We start from the raw sequence: 16,730 nt of genomic DNA on the forward strand, positions 1-16,730 counted from the left end.
TTACAGGCAAATCGTACCTGCCCAATTTGTAGAGCTGATGCTTCGGAAGTGCATCGTGATTCAGAATGACCAATCTAAGAGCACAAATCTGGTTTGGGTGTTCCTGGTCACGTGTATATATGAACTATCCATTGAACTTACCCATGTGGCTTCCAGCCTTCCCTTTACACAAAAGGGTCAATGGACCTTACTTTGCACTGTGTGACTTAATCAATTATAAAGCTTATAATTAGTCTTCACAATTATGGGATTGTTATACTAACAGTGTGATTGGAACTCCAAAGATTTTTTTCTTTAGCTTAATTTTGTGTGTGCACTAACATTCCCTGGATTTTGTGTGATCATTCCGAGTGTTGCTGCGAGATTACAGTGAACGTGATCTTTTAGCATGTGCTTTTATATAAAAGAAAAAGGAAAAAAAAAGTGGTAGCTCCAAACAATATAGCAATCTACCTTATATAGAGCCTTCAAATACTGTGAGTGGGAACGAATGGTGTGAATGTGTGTTTGCTTGTGAGAGGATGCAAGAAGTGTGCTTGTGATTGGGTGTGCATGTGTGTTTGAGAACCTATATACCAGCATGTACTGAGAACGTATGTGTGTAGTATTAATTATGCTGCAATGTATAATCTTGTGTGTTATTTAAACAGTACTAGTACTGTACACTGGTTTCTTTCCTTGTGTTTGCAGTTGCACACTGAATGCGATGGGTGCAGCAATTACAGACGTTTAATATTTCCTCCCCAATGTACTTACTGGTATAAAGACCTTTTTACCTACTATTCAAACAGCTTCCCCTTCACTGGAGGCTTTTAAGTGTACCACTAAAGAGTGCATTGATTGCTCATACATGAGAATCCTTGGGGTTTTTTTTTTAGCATATGTTACAAAATCCAGATTTTAAAATGGCAGATTTACGAGTTATTTTATCAGTGTAAAGTTGCAATATCACACAAATCAGTTAGCAATATTAACAATTTGAGTTGGTAATTGGAATACCAATGCTTTTCTGTTTCCTTTTCAATTTTTCTAGCTGGGTTTTACTTGCATTCAGTTGATTTCGGATTAGACTTGAGTTTTGAAGATGCTGCAGTTACGTGCTTCTTTCCTGAAAGGAAATGGAAAGGACACTGAGGGTCTTGTGCAACAGCTCTTCACTTTTGGCCATCGTACTTGCTAAGTACATAATCCATTAGCTTATAAACATTGACTCTAATCACTTACATTCTTTGTCATTTACAAAGGAGTTTGTATACAGTTAAAATAACTTGTAAGAGGTTACAATTTTATTCCTGCAACTTCATGAATAAAATAAAATTTTTAGCATTTTCTCAGAGAAGTAGAACTTCTGATTTTTTGTTGTTGTTGTCGTACCACAAAATGGGGTGGTTTTTGGTCACTCACTGCAGGTTTCAGTTGTCCTGGGGTGCTGCTTCTTGCCTTCCTTATATCATGATGAATATAATATGAAAAAGAAACTCTCTTGATTTTTGCAATCAAGTTGCCAGAGTATTCCACTATAGGGGAAAAGAAAATTGGAACATCTTTCAGAACAAAAAATGCTGTGAAATGGGAAGTAACCTCCATTTGATTGCCCTCTGAATAATGAATTTAGTTGTGTTGTTGAAAAAAAAAGCTTCATTTATAACATTTCAAACTGTTAACATCTTCAAGATGTTCAAGTAAAATACTTAGGTCTCCATCCACCATAATTATTCAATAGATGCACCTTTTTTGCATCAAAATGCTTTCTCCTAAATTCAGTGTCATTACTTTGGTTGCAATAGCACAAGTGGCACAATTAGCAATATTGCTGTATCTTGCTGCCAGTCTCAGCTTTAAGTTTATTCTTTATCATTTCTGATGCTTTTGTATGCTGCTATGCTTTAGTATCAGTTATATTTTCAGACAGTGTTACATGTTTTCCATGCTGCTTGCCCTGCTTTGAAGGTTCTACAGCTTGTGGTTCAAGTAAAATAAAAGCACAATTTTGCCCATGTTTCAGATGCTCTTGCCTCTGTTTAGGTATGCACGTAGTTCTCAGAAACAGTTAATCTGTCCATACGTGTCAATACTTAATAACACTAAATAAATAAAAATATGCCATTATGTCAACTTCAAAATATTGGAAATTTTTCTCTCTCCCAGGGGACTTAAAGAGTGGATTTCACAATAACACCAAACAGGTTGAATTACATATAGTAAAATTTATTTTTTTAACAAATGAAATCATGTTGTTTAAAAATGCATATGCCACATATGTCTTACAATACTTAGGGTCTTTTATAGAGCTGCAAAACAAATTTCTACCTGTACAGATTTAACCATAACAAACACTACTATGCTCAGTATTCAGTTTGAAACATGGGAAGAAGGCATTTTTTCTTAGCTAGCTATAAATGCATATTGAACAAGGCATATTCTTCTAAAGCCAAGGGAAAGTAGTCCTCTTTCTGGAACCATAGAAATCTTGATGTATAATGTCCCTTTTTCCCAGTAAAACACTGTGAGGCAGTGGGAGATTTAGGAGAGGGAGGGTCTAATTTGGTAAAATACTGAATCCAGTTGTTGCACTCTTCTGGAACGTTTATTCCGTTTGCGTGGGACTCTTGCGGATGCGTGCAGACTTGCTTCCCGTGGCCAGTGCGTACGAGCCGCGCACGCACGTGTTCAGCGTTGGCTGGGACCAGCTGCAGCGAAGCCTGCTGTTGCGGCTGCCGAGGGAGGCAGGGAGGGCGTCTGCGCTCAGCCGTCAGCCGCCACGTGTAATGCGCATTAGTGTGTCGTTCTGCAGCCTGCTGTGGTGCCTGGCAGCACCGGGATCCAGCAAGACTTTGTGCTCATTGCTTTCATGCTTCCACCTGTCCCCTCCTCTCCAAGCACAACCCGCAACCTGTTGGCTTTACCATATTGGCACTGCTGTGTTTTTCGCATAAACTGTCAAATTAATTTGGCATTTTTTAGTGGATATCAAGGCCTACAGATAATTCCAAGGTCTCATTTTGTAGTTTTCTTTACAAAAAAAATTAAAGCCTTTCATTGTATGCCATTTTGTGCAGGCTCTTGAATGTGATTTTAGAGCTGTTGACGTGTCATGTAATACTTGGGATGGGATTTACCTTTTTTATTTTATTTTACTTATGGAAAACGCATTTTTGACTGAGTTATCTTTAGGCCTTTATAAAAACTGTGTTTTTTCTTTGGTACATTCAGTTACCTCATTTTGCTACTTGTGTTTCAGATTTGCTAATGATTATGAAAGCTTATGGGTTTTGTTGGAATCATATTTTGTCAAGTGTTTTCTTTAAATCATACTCTGTTGTATCATTTAACATGTAGTTTTAAAGGTATTATAAATATCTGTAACCAAATCATTTGAAGGCTTGATAAATTTTTAACAAAATTTGTACATTTTTTATGAGAGTTACTAGTAATGCTTTACTAAGTAGTGCAATGAATTTTTATTTTTAATCCCTGTGCCCAATTTTGGAGTTGAGAGAGTTGTTCAGTAATAAATGTATGATGTACACTTACAAAATTTTGTCCTGTCCTTTTTTCTAGAAAGAGGTGCATTATTTCCTTTCATCACTCTTATTTCTGTGCTTCATCACACAACTCTAGATATTGGCAACCAGAGTTGGGAAGGTGTTTGCCTTCTTAACTGTAGTACATGAAGCAATTTTTTTTTTTTTTTTTTTAAACACAGTAACGGGTCTACTTTTAGAGATCCTAAAATGATGAGATTAAAAAATGGTTTGTTGTCTTTAATAAAAATGTGGGATTTCTGAATATAATTCATAGGGTTCAAGGCCTTGCCTAAATGATCAGCTTTCTAAAGATGTTACTTACCCTTAAATGAATCATAAGGAAAATTTGGGGGGATGGATGTGCTTCCTGGCATGCAGTATGTACTGTGTGTCAGCAGAAGATGTGATGTTCTTTGCAGTGCCATGAAGTGGTAAAGATGTATCCCTGAGTTAGGGCAAAAACTGAACTATAAGGAGTTTCATTAGCCAGGGTCACACAAGAAACTGGTGGTGAAACAAAAAGAATAGAGCTGATCCTATGGGCATTTTTTGTTTGGTTTGTTTTTTTGATGAGATGATGTAAACAAATTTGTCAGATGTAATCTGAAAGGTTTTCATCTGTGCAGTGCATGTAATAGGTTCAGCAGCAGCACACGGTCTTTGTGATGAAAATACCTCATATTTGAAAACCCAGTGGTGATTTCAGAAAGATAATCCTTACAGAAGGGCTTTTATAAAATATCTCTTGGTTTTATAATCCTGGATACAATTAGTTTACCCTCTTTTACACAACCAGTGTTAATTATTAACTACGCTGCTGGAGGTGGACAGTGCTGCCAGAAGGACTTGCTAAAGGAAGGAACTGGCTGCCCAGCTTCAGTGATGACAAGGGGCCTTGGGGGTGCTGGTGGCTGCCTTGGACCTGAACCAGCACAGCCCTGACAGCTGGTGAAGAAGAAGGACCTAAACTAAGCTGAAAAAAGCCTTCAGCTGATTTAGCTGCTGCCTCTGCACCAGGATCTTGCCCATTCCCATCCACTCCCCATCACTATTCCTTGCTTTGCTGAACAGGACCAGCAAGTGTGTATACGTAATTTGTGAGATGCAGCACGAACCCAGATGCAATGCTGAGCACCCTGTTAAACCTAGTCTGCCAGCAAATCTACATTTCATGTCAGCTGTGCTGAATTAAGCAGTGCTCTCCCAGCAGCAGCAAACTAATCTTCTGAGGGTTACAACAGGAGTTCAGGCTTACCCCATTGTGGTTTATGAGACTGTACATTTTGTACTGTAGCAGGAGCATGTTTTGTGCTATCTCACAGTGTTTGTGCCACAGGCAGGCCAAGGGCAAAAAGAGAGAGCCAACCCTTGGGCAGCTTCCTGCTGCGCCTTTCAGTGCAAAGCAAAGGATGCTGTTTGGCTGATTGACTGGAAGCCTCTGAGCAGGAAGGTAAGGCTCAGGAAACATACTTGTGAGCTGGCAGGCCAAATCTGTTTGCCTTGCCAGTCATCTCATTACCAATCATGTTCTGCCTTTGTTTCCTCTTAACTGTGTGTACTGTTCTGCTCTCTGAATGCAGTCCCCAGCACAACCACTTTCCAAAATCTTAGTGGCTTAATCTTGGAATAAACACCAAGCCCAACTCCAGCCATTCTATAAATCCATGAATGCATGTTACGTGTGACCCAGCAGTTGTCCTTAATTTTGGCCAGGTAAGCTGCCAGCAGTGAAGTTCTCTTCCCTTACTCTCCTACATCTATCTCCTTGCTTCCTTGGGACATACACAGGTCTTTATTCCTTGAAAATATGTAGTGTTTATAAGCCTATGTCCTGTTTCCCTAGAATAGCTTCATACTAGATTTTCCTGCAAGCAATCTCCACATCCTCCAAGCCGGCCAGCTTATGGCCTTAGTTAGCACCATGAGTCCAAGCATACCACTCAAACCTACTGTCTCTGTAGGCAGAGATACAATAGGCAGGAAGGCACTGATCAGAAGCTACTATAGCCTAACTCACACATGCTGCTACTGAAGACCTAGGGTTGTAAGCTGAGCACATTTGTGTCTGCAAAATAATATTCTGTATGTCATTCATGTATTTATTTGCTGCCTTGTTGCTCCACACCATTGTCAAAGCAAGGTTTTTACCCAAGTTTGTAACACCTGTTTGTCCAACCCTCCTCTGTCAAGGCCAGCAAAAACAGGCCATCTGGCAGCCTGTGTCAGCTGTTAGCAAAGCTGGACACGGGTACCCTGCAAGGTCTTACCAAGAATTTGGCCTTTCTGTGCACTGATTGCTTAGCAGCATTGGTGCATCTCGGGTTGACTTTGCAGGAGGCTTCTTGTTTCTAGCATCAGCCCACTTGCTTGCTCTTTACCACTTTGCTGAGGAGCTAGAAACTTTCCCAAGCAAACAAGCTCAAGCCACTCTTCTGCAGTTACGGGCAGCTTTATGCTAGCTGCCAGTAGCAGGTGATGAAGAGTTGCCAGGACAGGGCAGAGAGGAAACTGATGATGGGATAGAAGTGTAAAGGTGAAGGTGAAAAAGAAATGGGGGATGGTCCATGTCTGGTCCTCTGGTCCATGTGATGGATTTAATGCTCTGTTCTTCCTGCACAGAGTTCTTACTGAACTACTGCACTAAAATGCTTGAATGAAGACCCCAGTCCTGGCTTTCTGTGCAGCCCCTCTGTAGATGATTTACACTTAGCATATACTGTGTCACATGGAAATGTGGTTCCTAGAGAAGAGAAGCTGCAAATATGAAGTGTTTCCTTCCTGGTAACCTGAAATTTACAGAGTGGGCAAAACTCGTGAGAAATGATTTGCGAAGCCAACAAGTAGAGCTACTTCAGAGGTATTCAAACCAGAACAGGTCATCAGCAAGGCAACATCTGCACCAGACACCAAAAAGTCATGTGTACCTGTAAAGCCACATCTGCTGCACCCCAACACTGGCTACTTTGCCCATGCAAAGCAGGTTCCAGAAGCTATCAAGCAGTTTGGCCATACTGAAGAGCAGAGCTGCCCTCAGATCTTCCTTTCTGGACCTCTGTTCTCCCCACCCACCTTTGTCTCACAGCATTTCACTCTTTTCCTCAGTCTGGAAAGTGACTATCTTTGCTGATCCTGGTTTACCACAGCTAGTGACTCTCCTTCTCCCAGCCTGCTCATGTTTAGTTGACAATTTCTGTCTCTTAACCATTAGTTTTTGGTAAACCATATCACTGCCTTTGGATACTGCAACCCTCATGTTTGCTCTTCTTGTGGCCCTTCTCTCTTTTTACTTTCCACATCTGCCCACAACTCTAGCTTCTCCATTTTGTACGTCTTCTGTAGTCCTCCTTCCCACATAGCTGACACTGTGATGCACACAAACATTTGACCTTTCATTCTGGTATCTCCTCACATCAGCATCATGTTTTTTCTTGCCTGCATCTAGTTTAGGAATGATGGTATGCTTGAGAAGAGGTGGAGAGACTTACTGCTTATTTAGTCTTGATTTCTGGCCTGGCTTGGGGGGAGGGGCAGGGGAAGTGGCATTGCTATAGCTTTTGTCGAATTCTTGCTTCACTAACCTTCGTAGGTGTCAATGGCTCCATCTGAGAGCACATGAACTTCCCTTGTCAATTGCTGCATCCACAAAGCTCTGTGCTTTCTCAAACATGCACACAGACTATGCATCATCAGTTCTAGAAAACATGTAATGGCTAACACAGTCCTGAGGTGCTGCTTTTTGCAGCAGATGATTGCACAGTGCCACTTACAGCCTGCTGTGTCTCACGGTGCAGGTCCCCCTTCTTCTGAAGCATCTCACAAACCACCAGGCTTCTGGTAGTCAGAACCAAATTTAGCAGATTTTCAGTCCTGATGGATGGCTTGGAGAGCTGGGCCACCATCCGGGTACCACTAAGACTGTCTAGCCACTAGAGATGGGTTAACAGCCGTGCATGTGCCTAGCTGGGACTGCGGAGGCTGTTTAGATGGTGTGTGTCAGATAGTGGTGTTACGCTGCCTGGCTGCCTGTTCTTCTAGCACGTCATGTTGGTCTCTTAGCTTTTCAACCTCTCCTCCAAGCACACTTCTAGTCAGCACACTTTATTCCAGATTTACTGCCAGCTAGGGGCAGCCTCATGGTTGCTCATTTGGCTGTAGCAGTTTGAAAAGATATCTCAACTACTGTGCAGGAAGAAGGTACCATGTTCAACAGACCTGGTGAATCTTCTTAGTGCAGCAAGGTTACAAGCAAGCTTTGTGGTTACTGCAGTCAACCAAGCCCAGTAACAGCTATCTCCCACTGGGAGGTCTGGCAAAGACACAGCAAGCACAAGTTTTATTCTAAACTGACACAAATTTTATTCTACACTGACTCCAACATTTTTCCTGTTTCTTGTACCCATTTCTCCGTCACCTCACTCTTATTTCCTCCACTATTATCCCAACTTCGTAAGTCACTTGTTTATAGTATGCACATCCCAATAATTTTCCCGCTGGTGTATTCAGCTGCATTTGTACTTCATTGTCTTATGCATGACATATACATAATAGCACAGACAGCTATAACTGCGCTTCAAGCAGGAAGTATAGCCATCAACTAGATTTCTCAAACCACAACTTTTCTGTTTTGCTTAATTACCCTGCCTTGATATTACATGTGATCTTTCATAAGTGCCGATACTGCAGTAGAAAACAAGCACTAAACTTTAAATAGCACCAATCGTTGGTGTTGCCCCATTCTCATGGTAGGAGGGGCTTGGTAGTCTCTGCAGGTGTAGCTTTGGGAGTGAGGGGTCAGTAGTATTAGCTGGGATGTCACACTGTCTGTATGTCTCAGTAGACTATTTTATATGTAATAACCTTGCCATATGAATAGCTTTGCTAGGTTGGCTCCAAACTGAAAACCCAATGATAATCCTGTATTGGTATTGCTTTTACATTTGCTTCTGCTACTCTTATGTGCATGAAGCTGGTGATTTCTTTTGCGGGGGGAAGGGTACTATTTTTGAGTGTATCCTTTTTCTTTCTTTGTTTTAAAGCACACCTATCAGCTCTAGGCAGAGAAAGGGTGAGACAGAAGGAGCTGCACTGTCTGTCTCCCAGGACACCCCTTTGTGGCGTGTTGTGCTGAGCAGTACCAGGATCTGTAGTCACGCTGGAGCCCTGGGTGTCCTCAAAGCTCGATCAGGCCCTGAACATTCAGAAACAGGCACTGGCACATGCCAATGGCCATTTGATTTTACTAGACATATAGTCCCTTTGCTACTACAGCAGCGAAGACAGTGATCCCCGACAGAACCACTGCACCCACCGGTTAAGAAGCAATTCAGAGCTTATTTGAGTTCCAGGAGCCTGGCTCATGGTGCATCCTGCTCAACAACTGAAGATAAACTGCTTAGTTCAGGAGCTGAGGCCAACACATGAAGCTAGTAGGAGCTACGCTCAAAACAAGGAAATAGAAGTTGCTTTTCACACAACAGGTGATGTATAAAATGAGGTACACAGCATAATGTTTGCATGGCTTATCATGTTTAAAAAAAACCCTCAACATTTAGCTCTAATAGTTTTGCACAGTAATATTGAAAGCATTTGTTTATAAGCTTATTTAATAATTACGTTAATTGAAAGTGGTAATTATGCATACCAGTGCCAAAAAAACACATGGCCTTGCAATAACTAAGTATTAGTTCTCTTACAACTTGCTATTACTCACAGCTCTTGGTGCAATTTGCTGACTTGCTGTTGATCATAGGCCATATCCCTCCTGTACAGAGAATGTTACTAGTACTCTTTTACAAAATATGCCTTCTTGGTACCTGTGTGGCTGTATTCTTTCATGATGTGAATCAGTTTGGCTGGTCTTATATTCTTACGTAACATACTGTGCTATGACATTTTGCTTCCAAAGATCAAGGCCAGATTCAAAAAAAAAAAAGGATTTTACTGCCAATTACCTTTCCTCCACCACTGCACACCACTCTAGCTTGGGGCAGTGTCAACATATTTAAGGATACCATAGTAGGGAAGAGAGGTTGCATTTGTTAAACTACAACCTGGTGAGCCATCAGTTAACAACAAAATGAGGAAATGCAACAGAGAACTACAAATGACACAGTATTGTCTTTGACAGACTACAGCTTCAGGAAGCAAAGATGTCAGGTCTAGTCTTGGATGACTGCTCACTCACATGCCAAAACAATTCTATCACAAGGCCATCTGTCTGTGCTACTGATGGGATAAGTCTGGTTCAACAAATGAATGGTGTTAGCACGATATTTACAGAGCTTCTGCAATGCACAAAGTCATTAACTGCACATGAAAGACTAGGAAATCATAAAATTTATGTGGTGTTTGACATTTACTGAGAGATATCAATACCATACGCTGAGAAGGGCACAGAGGACACAACACAAATACTCATTACAGGAATGTATTTGTAGGTCATGTGATTTTGCATACCCCCATTTTTGTGAAATATTCTCAAGCAGTTAAGTTCCATCAACTTATTGAGAGAAGAATAGAGAGAGAAAAAAAAAAAAAAATCCAGAAGAGCTGCATGGCTTGAATCTGCTCTAGAGAACTGGAGGCAGGAGGGAAGCCTTCAGGATAACAAAGATCACTGTGAAAAAGGTTAATTACTAAAATCATCCTGAGAAAGCAGGTACATGTGCTATTTTGCAAGAACTCCACGCCTGAAGTGAAGGCTAGAGTCTGATCTATTCCTTCAAGGAAAGAACTGATGTTCTGCTATTGGCAAATCTTGCACAAAGTTTTCAGAAATCTGGAGCACAGACAAGCTTTGCTCATGTTGATTAAGGTGTGTGCACGCTGAATGCTCCTGGGCTGCATGCCTTCCTGGGGCTCGGTTAAGCAGCAGGATGTTGTAGTTGATCTCTCTGCAGCGAGCCTATAATCTTGGCTCTGATGAATTTTGCAGGAACTGAAGCCAAGGGGAATCTCAGCATTTGGTGCTTTATTAGATCACAGTTCCCTGGAGCTTTGGAAACATGCCTGGGTCTGTTCCTGATACATGACTGCCTTGGACCTGGCATTTCTGTCCTCAGCTCATTGACCTCATCCATGAGGTGGGTGGCTCTGTAGGAGATGGGGAGTGGAAGGACACACTGCCATTTTGACAATATTTTAGGGCCTACAGAAAAAAAAAAAAAGGGTTAGAAGATGCCTGGTATAACACTGGATAACAGTGCACACAGACACACCAAACCCCTGCTGCACAGCATGTGTTGGATAAGACAAAATGCCTCCACCAGTGGAAGATTTGTGCTCAAGAACTGCACTAACTTGACAGATGGCAGTAACTCAACAGTTAATGCTTTCTGGGTGGGGTTCCCTCAGCAGCGCTGTGCTTTTGGCTGTGTCTCAGGGCTGCAGTTTCATTACACAAAAGTTCTGCTGTCAGTTTGGTTCTACATATTCTCCCATTCCTCCCCTTCCCAGTTCCTTCCCCCCGGTGTGCTGCCCCCTCAGTTTTTGCATGGGTCACAGGCTGGACCAATTTCCTGGCAGCAGTGGCAATGAGAGCACCGAGCAGACAAGCCCAAGGCCAATATTGCTGCTGAGTTCTTCATCTTATGCCACGGAGACAGCTCTGCCTTGCTACCAGATGGCTCTGCTAGTAGATCCACAAGTGCTGAGGGAGGTGGCAGATGTCATTGCTAGGCCATTCTCAATCACCTTTGAAAGGTCATGGAGAACAGGAGAGGTGCCTGAGGACTGGAGGAAAGCCAGTGTCACCACAGTCTTCAAAAAGGGCAAGAAGGAGGACCCAGGAAACTACAGGCCACTCAGCCTCACCTGCATCCCTGGAAAGGTGATGGAGCAGCTCATCCTGAATGTCATCTCCAAGCATGTGGAGGAAAATAAGGTGATCAGGAGTAGTCAGCATGGCTTCAGCAAGGGGAAATCATGCTTAACCAACCTGAGAACCTTCTCTGATGGGATGCCTGGCTGGGTAGAGGAGGGCAGAGTGTATGTTGTCTCCCTTGACTTCAGCAAGGCTTTTGACACTGTCTCCCATAACATCCTCCTAGGGAAGCTCAGGAAGTGTGGGATGGATGAGGGGACACTGAGGTGGACTGAGAACTGGCTGAGCAGCAGTGCTCAGAGGGTTGTGATCAGTGGTGCAAAGTGTCATTGGAGGCCTGTAGGCAGCAGTGTTCCCCAGGGGTCAGTGCTGGGTCCAGTCTTGTTCAACTTCTTCATCAATGACCTGGATGAAGGGACAGAGTGCACCCTCATCAAGTTTGCTGACGATACAAAACTGGGAGGAGTGGCTGATACACCAGAGGGCTGTGCTGCCTTTCAAAGGGACCTGGAGAGGCTGGAGAGTTGGGTGGAGAGGAACCTCAAGAAGCTCAACAAAGGCAAGTGCCTCTCTTATGAGGAAAGGCTGAGAGAGCTGGACCTGTTCAGTCTGGGGAAGAGAAGACTGGGTGTGGGTGGGTGGGATCTTACCAATGTGCATAAGTATGTGAAGGGAGGGTGTCAAGAGGATGAGGTCAGACTCTTCTCAGTGGTGCCTAGTGACAGGACAAGAGGCAACAAACACAAACTGAAACACAGGAAGCTCTGTCTGAACATAAGGAAAAACTTTTTTACTGTGAGGGTGGCTGAGCACTGGAACAGGTTGTCTGGAGGGGTTGTGGGTCTCTATCCTTGTATATTCAAAAGCCATCTGGATAGGGTTCTGGGCAATGTGCTGTAGGTGACCCTGCTTGAGCAGGGGGCTGGGCTAGATGATGTCCAGAGGTGTCTTCCAACCTTAGCCATTCTGTGATTCTGTGGTTCTGTTATTGAGGGAATGCCTGATCAGACTTCACCTTCAAGCTTTCTCTTAGAGACCCACATAACTTGTACAGGTGCCATTAACGCTGCAGGAAGCCTTGGGTCATCTACTGTCCTGTGGAAGCTCTATGGCTTAACTATGACATGAGGAAACAACTTTCCACCCTGAGATGTTCCTGGTCCTGGCATGAACTTTGAAGCTGTAGGTGTTGACAGTAGACAGAGTAAGGTACACTGTTAAAACAGGAAGAATATCTCACTGCGGATTCTCCTTTCTCTCCCACGGCTACCACGTAGCTGGAGAAGCCATACTCCATGAGAAGCAAAATGGTATGTGGGGAGGGTATTTCATTTGAAATGGCAGTTTGCAGTGAATTGTAAGTGAATGGCACCATTTCCCTGGCAGGGCATGTTTATTATAGCCAGTTAAGATGTAGAATAATGGTTTGTGTTTGAATAAAAGCAAGGGAGTTTATACTGAGAGCTTAACTGGGGAGACAGGGAACTGTTCCTCCATATGGTTGGCCTAACATATGCAGCTGTGGATGCTGTCATTTTGTGGCAGCACAACATCATCCACCTTGGGTGGAAGGAATGTTCTTTCCTCCTCTGGCTCCCTTCTTCCAACATGGAGGAGCAATAGCATCTGGATCACCTTGGTGAGCCAGATATGCCCTGCAAAAGCACCTTCCCAGGGATGGCATTTTCCATTTAGGAGGATCTGTGGCATTCCTAAAATTCATAGCTCAATTATTAACCTTTCCTAACTGGAAAGAGATGCAGCAGTGGCCTGCTCTGACCATGACCAAAGTGAGCACAGTATTTGCTAGCTTTCATTCTGACCTGAAGGAAGGAAGCTTGGCCTGCTCTGTTCAACAACAGCAAACAACAAGGGTCTTGAAAGAGGAACAGGAAGAGAGACTACTGGAGACTGTGAAGAGGCTAGGGAGACAGGGGACAGTAGAAGGACTTTATTTGGCCCTTTGCGCAAGCTGTCTTAGAAAAATGAAGCTATGCTCTAAGGAAGGCTGGGAATGGCTATGGATCACTCCTCATTGAGTAGGAAAAGCAGGCTGGGTGCCCTTCAAGCTGGAGCAAATCAAGCCAGCTGCACACAAGTGGCTGATGTTGTAGCGTGAAGGCCTTCCCATAAACTGGTGTTTCTGGAAGCTCTGTGTGGACACAATCCTCTGCTTTTACAGAGTGAATTACAAAAATCTGCTGCTTGAGGCTGAAAGCAATCATCTTTGGCTGAACGGCATATGAGATTGTTTTGCTAAGGATGCTGCATAAATATGGTATTTGCAGCTGGTCTCCTGAAAAGGGTGATTGTACCTATTTTTAAAAAGCAGGTCTATTTCTGTAGCAGGAATAATTAAAAATCAAGCATTAATCAGATATACTAGTCAAGTCACAGGTATATGATGCCATGAAGCTGATGCTGCATTGTTGGCTCTGATGGCCACAGTCTTTGATGGGTTTTGGCGTCCAAGGTTGAGAGGGCCTGTCCTGAGAGCTCTTTGATGAGGAAAGCCAGTACTCATTGTCAGGCATGCAGATATTACAAAATATTTTCATTCCTGCCTCAAATCATGCAGCCCTGTGGTATTTCTGGGTGGAGAGCAAACGTGGCATGTTTCCCAAATAAGCGTTTATGCTGGACATGAGCCCCCAAGCTCACTCAGAAAGGGGGGAATCAAAGTCAAGAGGGCGTTTGTTTGCATGAGCTCCCAGCTGCTGTGGGAGTGGAGGAGCTGCTGGGCTGCGAGCCGAGGTGCACAGGGCATCGCTGCTGGGGATGCCTGAGGACTCTGCCGGCTCCAGGCAGCACCACTGCACTCACCATTCTGCTTCCCCCCATGGGATGATGTTCATCCATTAAAAATTGAAATCAGCCTGCCAGCAAGAAACAGCAGTTTGAAAACAATTTTCTTTTTCTTATTTGGTAAAAGTGACTGGTTTGGGCCTGAATCAACTCTTGGCATCTTCATACGCATCAACATATACTAGCTTCTCTGCTTAGTCTAATACAGTGCTTGCGCTAAGATATAAAAGTAATTGGCCGGCCCTACACCAAGTGCTCTGCCTAGCTTTTCTGCAACCTAACTCCGCAGGGTTCCTCCCACCACACTTTTCGTATCAGACTTAAAATGCTTGTGTATCCTTGGCTTTGCTGCTCCCTCTTCAGCTGCACAAGGGGAGGACATGAACTTCTGATGTGTCAGTTTCTGAAGTACTTCTCCTAACGCGAGAAAATCGAGAGTAATTCTGTAAAGCTACAAACGAAAGTCTAGGCACGTCTTGCTCAGCTTCAAACCCTGAAGCAATCTTGCTTTTCCTGAACCACTGCAGCACAACAGTTAATCATAGTTTTATCTGAAGTAAATCGCTCAGGCAGAAGTATATGTCTTATTTTACTTTTTCGTATTATAAAATGTGTGCACTGAAAGGAGAAATACCAGTTTGCCAGTATACAACAAACTCAATAACACTACAAGGAAAGTCAAAGTTTTCCTAATGTCAGTCTGAGATACTTTTGACACTTCTTTAATACACATTTAATGTATTTCCACAATGCTGCAGAAAGCATATTTTGAAGCACTAATGACTTCTAAAAATCATTATGTAAATTAATATATTTCTGATAGCTTGGAATAATTTTCCTTATTTTTTTTTTAATTAAAAGGTAAAAAATTAAGCCACAAAAGAATTCCTTTCTTTATTTATTTTCCTAATGAAAATGTTAAAACACAAGGAGTATTCAGTGTCAATTAAAAACAGAAACTCCAAAGTTTAACTGAGTTTCAGGCAAATAAAAACTAAACATGAGCATTAGATTGTTGCAACACTAAGCACTCTCGAGGTTTTCTAATCTATTATAGTATTAGGTTACTGTAAAATATACAGACACATGAGAAAGAACCCAGGTTAGCTTGACCCAGAGAAAACCAGCAGTAATTAAGACATTGTGATTCTCTGCACACTCCCAACATGCTTAACTTTGAGGAAAAAATAACCCCCAAACCCTGATTTCTTCAATAAAAGTTGTTTTTCTTTTCGAGCCAAAGGGAAGGGTGAGCTCTACTGAAAGCACTTCTCTTTGATATAGGAGTCTTGGCTTCAGCCTTATCTGCACCTTCACTCCTTGTGCGACAGGACGTTCAAAGCTGTTGAATGCCTGCAAATGGTTTGTTCTAATGGCCATTTCCAATTAAAGTCCTTGATGTTTTTGCCAAACTGGTTCATTTGCAGGTGGCTGCTAGTGCAGGAAAAATCCATGTGACACCTCACCAAAACCTGTAAATTGTACCTCAAACAGCCTTCACTCCTCCCCTTCAGCCTCACAAAAAGTCCTATACCCAAGTATGGAGAGGCAGGTAGGACTGCATGAGGAATTTTCTATGCAAAGAAAGTGATAGACTTAATGAATCCTATGGCTCCATCAAAGCCAGGTCCATGCGTGTGACTTGCAGCTCCATGGGTGTGCTGCCAGCCTCACATACAAGCTTTGAAGAAATACACCTAATAGGACGGTAGCTTGATGGTGGAAATGTAAAGCAGGAAAAAGATATGACATCTGCTTTCCTCCCTTTTCCTTATCTTCTGGGTTTCACTTTGCCTCTGCCCCACTGCCTCTGCTGGAGGAGATTCTCCTTCAGGGGTGGATAGCCCAAGGGTGGCGCTGAGCCATTTCAACCCTGTTTTGAAAGCTTAAAGGGGTCCCTCCACAAAGACGAATTTAACTCCTGCTCTTCTGACCACAGAGCAGCTGTGTTTGCCCAGAGTTAAGGTGTATAAACACTGTGCTAGGAGGCAAAGTACCAGGGTGAAAGTACCTCTGTGCATTTAGTGTACAATATCAGCAGCTGACAGTCTACTAATGGTTACGCAAACATTTCAGTCTTATTATAACTCTCTCCTCCAAAGGAAACAATCAAAAATGCTAAAAGGCCCCCACAGGGCTCTTTCAAAGCTCAGTAAGTTCATCTGCAAAGTCACGTGTCAAATGGGAAATAACGCCCCAGGTACTAATTAGGCTGCAAATTCCAGCTCTCGCAGATCATGAGGCTCACCCAACATCCTTGCAGCCAAACTGATGAGATGCTGTTTGGACAAGCTGGCTGCAAGGTTGTGACTTCACTTGGCTCCTGCTGAGGCTCCGGGACTAACGCACGGCTCCTGCTAAAGCCTGGTGTCTGCGGGGAGCAGCACCGTGGGGCTAAAGCCAGAACAACACCTACGCCAGATACTCAAGGTCAGAAAGAAAAAGGTCTGCTTACCCTTGCAGTTTTATAAATAACTGTGTGTTAGTACCTGGTAAGACTGAAACTCTTCAGAATTAAGCAAGCTCTTGCCCAGTACCTGAAACGACAAACAGGGAGGGTATATACCAAACTGCCA

General features: G+C 43.0%; 1 protein-coding gene across 7 annotated transcripts in view; it reads left to right on the top strand.

Moving 5' to 3' along the window:
• Window positions 1-3,538, top strand: part of RNF38 (ring finger protein 38) — a 144,721-nt gene extending 141,183 nt beyond the window's left edge. For all 7 annotated transcript variants that reach the window (XM_067316521.1, XM_067316522.1, XM_067316517.1 and 4 more), the window contains one exon: window positions 7-3,538. In XM_067316521.1, coding sequence (XP_067172622.1) covers window positions 7-69 — 63 coding nt within the window. In that variant the 3' untranslated portion in view covers window positions 70-3,538. The remainder of the gene's footprint in view (window positions 1-6) is intronic.
• Window positions 3,539-16,730: the final 13,192 nt, after the last annotated feature.

Source organism: Apteryx mantelli, chromosome Z, assembly GCF_036417845.1.
Source record: "Apteryx mantelli isolate bAptMan1 chromosome Z, bAptMan1.hap1, whole genome shotgun sequence".
NCBI lineage: Eukaryota > Metazoa > Chordata > Aves > Apterygiformes > Apterygidae > Apteryx > Apteryx mantelli.